General features: G+C 48.1%; 1 protein-coding gene across 1 annotated transcript; it reads left to right on the forward strand.

The window, feature by feature from the left end:
• Positions 1-6,031: 6,031 nt before the first annotated feature.
• NANOS2 (nanos C2HC-type zinc finger 2) lies at positions 6,032-6,448 on the forward strand. Its single transcript, XM_063109254.1, has one exon. The coding sequence runs from the start codon at positions 6,032-6,034 to the stop codon at positions 6,446-6,448; it is 417 nt and encodes a 138-aa protein (XP_062965324.1).
• The last annotated feature ends 1,077 nt before the right edge of the window (positions 6,449-7,525 follow it).

The following is a 7,525-nucleotide window of genomic DNA, read 5'->3' on the forward strand; positions in this document are numbered from 1 at the left end:
ATGGGGCCGGCCTGTGGCTCACTCAGGAGAGTGCAGTGCTGATAACACCAAGGCCACGGGTTCGGATCCCATATAGGGATGGCTGGTTAGCTCACTGGGTGAGCGTGGTGCTGACAACACCAAGTCAAGGGTTAAGATACCCTTACCGGTCATCTTTAAAAAATAAATAAATAAATAAAATAAAATAGTGCCTAATGCTCACTATGTACCTATTCTAATGACTCACCTATATTGTCATCTGTCATCCTCAAAACAGTCCCAAAATAGGGAATTTACGATAATCTCCCTTTTTGTGAAATGGGGGAAACAGAGGCCTAGATAGGTGACATCACTTGCTCAAAGCCATACAGTTGCAACTGGCAGAGCTAGGATTTGAACCGAGCTCTCTGGCTGCAGCGGCCCTCCTCCCAAACACCACACCACGTATCACCTTATTCTTGTCTTCTCTCCCTCCTGTAGGCTCTGTCTCCTTAGATACTGTGAGTGGGAACCTGACCTTCTTCTCTCCGCAGACCTGGGTTTGAGTCCAGGCTAACTGAATGACTTTGAAGAGAGATGTCACCTCTCAGAGCTTCAATTTCCTGCTCTTGGGGAAATGTTATGTTACAAGATACTTGACAGGTATGTTGTGAGGATTTATTAGATCGAGTAGGCGAGCACGCCATAGACACCACCAGGACAATGACAATGGCCATGACCTCACTGGCTGGGGGGGGGGCGGGGGGGGTCTGTCTTTCCCCTGGTCTTCATCCCCTGTCTTAGTCTCTGCAGGAATCCCTTGGCCTCTCTGGGAGTCCTTGCTGCCTGTCTATGAATCTCTTCTCCTCTTTCTCTGGGTTTCTTACCTTTTGTCAGCGTTTCTAACTGGCCCCTCTCTGAATCCCACCCCCACGAGAGGTTTTCTGCTAGGCTTCAGGCTGAGAAGGAAACTCACAAGTAAACAGGGAGCCTTGGAGTCTGGTCAGCAGAGTGGTCTCCTGTCCTTGGAGAGGAGGTGGAGGTTATGATGGAGTAAACACCATGACTGATAAATTTCTGATCAGTATCATCTTCAGCTTTCCCTTCACACACAGCAGCAACCACACCACAGAAAAATGTCTTGTCTGTAGAGGGGTGTCCTTCAACTGACTCATCCAATAAAACACTAGGAGGGGAGGAAGGGAAGCCAGGGCCTGAATAACAGAGTCCTGGAAGAAAATAATTGCCGGGGACGAGGTGGGGATAAATAAATGATAAAGAAAAAATAAATCAGACTTGCAGGCAACAGAATCTGGGCTTCTCCAAACAATGGGTGTGATTATTTTGAGAGTCATGGAATCTTGAAAACCTTGCCTCTTCTTACATCACTCTCGGATGTCCAGTGGATGTCACTGCTGCAGTGACTGCCACTGGGTCATTGGGTTCAGGCCCTGACACACAAGGGGACTCACATCTCCCAAGGTGAAGTTCATAGCTGTGATTCTGTAGGAAACACTTAGCACAGAGGCCCCCATGTTCGTCATGGCTCCTCCATCCAAAAGCCTGTTCTTCCATACGGCAGACCACGGTTTCTTGTGTCTTCAAGTATGTCCATCAGTGGCCAACAGATCTCATCTGTTCCCTCTGTGAAAAGCTGTGTGACTCAGATACCCCTGTCTTTACTGGTTTCCCACCTCAGTCTGTCCCTACACCTGGCAAGTCCCCCCAAGCTCTGCTGCTTTGTGTTGACCACTTACGCAGGCTCTTGGCTCACAGCAGGCTTGTGTGCCTCCTCACTGGGAGCAGGTGGATGTCCTGGGTCTGGGTCAGACAGCCCTGGGTTTGAGCTCTAGCCTGCCACTCACTGTCCATATGACTTTGGACAAGCCCCGCTGTCTCTCTGAGCCTCCCTATGCTCATCTGTAAAATGGGACTATTAACAGACCCTATTTCACAGGGTCTGGGGGGGATTCAAAGAGATGACAAAGGTAGATCCCTGAGCATGCTGTTGGCTCAATAAATGAATCCCCTTATGATTATTGCCTTAACTGTGTCTTAATTATCACAGCTGACATTTAATGAGCATGTCCCATGGGTCAGGCTTTGTGCTAAGGGCTTCACAATCACAATTGCAGCCCATGCTCTGGGACGGGTGCTGATATCATCCTTGATTGACAGATAAGGAAATTGAGGCCAGGAGAGGTTATATAACCAGCCCACAGCCACTTGGCAAGCAGGTGGTAGAGCTTGGTTTGAACTTAGGGCCGTTTACTGAGCGCTTACCTACGATGCTGCTCCCTCCCCAAACTGTGGGGGGTTTTGTGCTCAAGTCACCCCACTGCCCAACCCAATGACCCCAACGTTATAAAGCAGGGGATCTGACTCAGCTCATCAGACAGATGAACTGGCAGAAAGCCTCACAGCCCATCATACCACCATTGTGTGCTTATATTTATCAGGTTTCCAGAAAGTGTTTGGTGCATGCATGAATCCCAGGACCTTGGGCTAGGAACTGTGGCTTTAAGAGCTACAGAACCTTCCCATCTTGGGACCTTAGTTTCCACATGTGTAAAATAAGAAAGTGGGGTGAGCTGAACCAGATGATCTGGAAGACCCTTTGTAGCTCTGAGATTAATTCATTTATTCATTCCCTCATTCATTCAGCTGACAAGTATTTATTGAGGCAGTACAAGGCAATGGTAAAGGGACAAAGACTTTGGACTCAGGAAGACCTGGGTTGGAATCCCAACTTTGGTGTCTGCTGGCTGTGTGACCATGGACAAGTTACCTAACCTCTCTGAGCATCAGTTGCCACCTTTGCAAGTCAGGAGTAATAACAATGCTTAACTCAAGGAAGCAATGCTTGTTAAATGACATGAGGTACATAAAAGGCCTTGTGGGAACAGCCCCGGCTCTATCCTCAAGGGCTCACAGTCTAAAGGAAGACTCACCAGTCAGTGATGACTCAAAGTGGGCAGGGCTGTGATGAAGTCAACCAGAGATACCAGCTGACCCAACCTGGGAGTCAGGGAGGCCTTCCTGGAGGAGGAGATGTTAGAGCTGAGCACTGAAAGACATCATAAGCACTCAAGACATAAGAATCCCCCATGTGAAAGACATTTTATTTGTCTGTGGGCATTTAGAGAAAGGATATTTAACATTGTCTGGGGAGTCAGGTTACCTCCATCCATTCATTCATTATGCTGACACCTCCTGCTCTGCTCTATGCCCACCCCATGCTGAGCAATTCTAGAGCCCCTCAGTGACCAAGACAGCCCTGGCCCTGAATTCCCAAGATTCACAGATTACCAGGGAAAACAGACATCAAAGTCATCATCCAAATCATTACTTCAAAAGAAAATTACATCCCTGTACCAGCCAGCCACCAAAAACAACAACAACAAAAACCTTGCTTTTAAAAACAAGGATGGCTGGCCAATTGGTTCAGTTGATTACAGCATGGTGTTATAACACCAGGGTCAAAGGGTTCAGATCCCCATACTCGACACCCCCCCCCAAAAAAGGAAAACCTGGGAAATCACATCACAAGACCTTTCCTATGACATTCACAAATTCCCCCCTTTGTCACCTCGCAACCATGAGCCATCCACAGAGACAATAAGTTCACCCAATAAACACTTATTGAGCCCTTTCTGGAAGCAAGATATGGTCTACGCCATCAGGGAGTTCTCAACTGACTTTGTTCAGACTTTGCTCCCTGACCAAACCAAGACAATGTGAGATGGCAGCGACAGACCTACTGCCCCATTCAATCAACAGCAACAGGAGGATCTTCCTAAATCACAGTTCTCATTATGTCTCTTTCCTACTTAAGTCCCTCAGTGGCTCCCTATTGCTCTAAAGGTGAATAGCAACAGTTTGACTTGGCCTGCACCCCTGATTTTTAACCCCATAAGATCCAACATCCACTTTACATAATATTTTGAAATGCCCCTTTAGTATCTTGAAATTATACTCATAGGTAAAATATAGCCCACCAATGTGAAAATCTTATTTTCAAAAATCAATATCGTGTCCTAACTAAAATATAAAGGAGAAATAAAAAGACAACAATTTATAATAAAATAATATCTATTTTAGAAAGGCACCATTGGCACAGGGCCACTCCAAAAGTCATCTCATCAGGCAGACACTAGCCTCTGCGTGTAGATTCACCACGAATGAGATAGAACAAATGGTGTGTTGTTTGGAGACAGATACCACCATCAGCCTTGCCTTCAGTGATATGGCTCCTAGAAATGGTGAATAACTGGATAAATTTCCCCAAAAACCAAGAACAGGTAGACTACAATGAACACAGTGGTTGCATTTCAAGAAAAGTCAGTTTATCTTAAAATACTGCAAAAAGCACTTTGTGTTTATATATAAAACATAACTAAGTTTTGGACTGGGATCATTACAAGTGGGGGTTTTTTGGGGGGTTTTTTGTTTTCTTTTTTTTTTTTTTGCCTACATGGGTATCCAGTAGGACACTAGAAAGTTAAGTGGGGCCCAGGACAGATCTTGGCTGAGTGGACTTTGAGATAGCTGTCATCCTTGGTCCCTGTCCATTAAATCCAGACACACCTCCAATCACTGTGACAAACTCAAAATGCTCCCATCAATTCCAAAACATCCCCTAAGGGAGATCCACAATCTGATGATAACCAGCCCCTGTAAACGGGGAAAACCTCATCTTGGGACTCTCACTCTGTTCTGCCCACTCTAGCCTCCTTGCTGCTCCCAAATTTCAGGGTCTCTATATTTTATGTTCCTCTTTCTGAACAATTCTACTTTATGGTCTCAGCTTCCAGGTCACATCTCACAGCCCAGCCTGGTCCCAGAACACCCTGTTTATATGCAATCAGGTCTTTGCAGTCTAGTGTTTTCTCATTTGCTGGCTGCTCCCCGGCTGGACTTGTTGCTCATGAAGCAGGTACTTCGGTCACTGCTGAGATTCCAGCACACAACATGGGGCCTCAATGAATATGTGCTGAATATCAAGGCAACCAATAGAGACTGTTAGTGGAGGAAGAATCCCTGGAGATGGGGCAGGTGGAGGCAAGAATTTTGCTTGGTCCCAAAGGCCAGGAAGGATTTGGGACAATGGATGGGGCCTAGGCAGGGCATTCTAAGTGAGACTGTCCCATGCAAAGTTCCTCTTCCGCTTCTAACATCAATTCCCAATTCCCAGAGCGGTTAAGAAACTCAACTTTGCCATTTCCCTGCTGAGTGACCTTGAGTACATTCCTTAATCTCTCTGAACTTCAAATCTTCTTCTGTAAAGTGGAAATGATAGTAATAGTACCCACCTCCTTCAGTGGTTATGAGGCTCAAAGAGATCATGTTTATAAAACACTGAACACTGCCGTATGCACCCAATAAATATTCATTGAATAAGTCGCTCCTAGTTTAGGACATGATGAAAGAGAAGGTTTTGATCCAAAAGAGGTAGAAGGAACACTTACTTTGGAACCCCACAGACTCAGTTCTGCTACTTACATGCTATGTGACTCTGGGCCAGTGAATTCCCTTCTCTGAGCCTCAGTTACACATCTATAAAATGGGATCATAACTGTGTTTCTCTCATGGAGTTGTGAGGATTAAATCAGATCGTGCAGGTAACTGTGCAGCACAGTGTATGGCTCATAGTAAAAAGCTGTTATTACCATCAGGAATGGCTCTAGAGTATATGGAAGGAGCAGGCCCTCTAGCCTAGGAGGAAGGGAGGTGGGGGATATTTGCAGACATGGACCTTCATGAACAGATAGGGAAACTGAGGCCCAGGATGTGGAAAGATCCTTCCAAAAGATACAAAGCACGTTGGAGGCAGAGCAGGGAACAGAGACCAGGAGAATGACCTTCCAGATGTCTGGGTGGGACTAGAGTCAGATGGGAGTCATGGGCAGGGAGTGGGCCCTTTAAATCCTTAGCTCCACCTTTGCTTAGAAGAGTCTCTGGGGAGTATATAAGTGGGTGCAGCTCTTTTCTGCTCCAGAAAGCTCCTGCTACTTCTGCCTGCTGGCCCCTAGGTTGGACCCTCTCAGCCACCCACCACTGCTGCCTGGGTGCCATGCAGCTGCCACCCTTTGACATGTGGAAGGACTACTTCAACCTGAGCCAAGTAGTGTTGGAGCTGATCCAGAAACGGGGGCAAAGCCTGGAGCCCCAAGAGATTGACCAGCCAAGAGCCGGGACCCAGTTGGGGAAGGATCAGCAGCTGAGGGAGGCAGGGGCCAGCGGGGGCGTAGCCGCTCTGTGCAACTTCTGCAAGCACAATGGGGAGTCCCGCAACGTCTATACCTCACACCAGTTGAAGACACCAGAGGGCGTGGTAGTATGTCCCATCCTGAGGCACTACGTGTGTCCTGTGTGCGGGGCCACTGGTGGCCAGGCCCACACACTCAAGTACTGCCCGCTCAATGGTGGCCAGCAGTCTCTGTACCGCCGCAGTGGGCGCAACTCAGCTGGACGCAAGGTTAAGCGCTGAGGACCGTGAGAAACCGTCGATCACCCACACCCCTAACCCTACTGGTTCTGTTCCTACCAAGTCCCTAACTCCTCTCCCCCATTTACCCAGCCCTTTAGAACTTCTTGGCCCCAGAATACCATCCCTGCTGAATCCTGAAACGATGACGGCTGCTGGCAAGCCTGACCAGCCCTGCCCCTTGGCCCTCTCAGCCCTTAGAGTTCTGTCCTGTGGTGGGTGTTTGTAGATTCTGAGGGCAGCAGGATCCCGGCCTCTTGGACTGCATAGCCCTATGGCTTCCTCTGAGCCACAGTCCATGGATCATTAGGCCTTCTGAGGCCTGCTGGTGACACTACCCCGGCCCTTTGACTTCTCAGCCCCAAAGCGCCATTCCTTGTGGAATTCTTGGTTCCTTGGACCTACTGGACTCCACTGTGGTCTCCCAGGCCAGGGCTCAGAATTTGGAGATTGTGAACAAGGCCGGCTTGAACCCTCCCACCCAAGAACTTCAAGATGGGATACTGACTTGAGAGCAGCCTTTGCCACCTTCAGCCACTTGCAGACGCACAGTTTCATCATGGACCACACTGGTTCATTCCTTCCCTGCCCTTGGCCCCACCATCAGGAGGAGCTGGAGGGGGACAGACTGGAGGAGTGCATGTCTTCGCAGGTGTACCTGGGGATGCAGAGCCTGGGGGTGAGCTGACACCCTTCAAATCCCTCTGGTTGTTCTTCCCATAGTTCATCCCATTTCACTTGGCTTTTACCCCCAACCCCAAACCACTGACGGTCCTTTCCCCCAGCTAGAGGTGTGTTTCTCTGTCATAGTTAGCTAAAGGTCATTTTTTTCCCCTGTGTTTTTCATCTTCCAACAGTTAAGACAGGAAAGGGGTTTGAGTGCCCGGATGGGAATGGCAACTGCCTAGATTTTATTTTAGGGGCAAAGAGAAGAAGAGCCCCAGTCAGATTTTAAGTTGTTCTGTTTTTGCCTCAGGGCTGGGGGCCCGTGGGTGTTGAGCTCTGGTGAATAAAGAGCATTTCTAGTTGTCTTTGAAATCGCTGTGCCTGTTTCTGTCTTGTCGCCACCTTCAGAGGGAA

Source organism: Cynocephalus volans, chromosome 10 (genome assembly GCF_027409185.1).
Source record: "Cynocephalus volans isolate mCynVol1 chromosome 10, mCynVol1.pri, whole genome shotgun sequence".
NCBI classification, from domain to species: domain Eukaryota; kingdom Metazoa; phylum Chordata; class Mammalia; order Dermoptera; family Cynocephalidae; genus Cynocephalus; species Cynocephalus volans.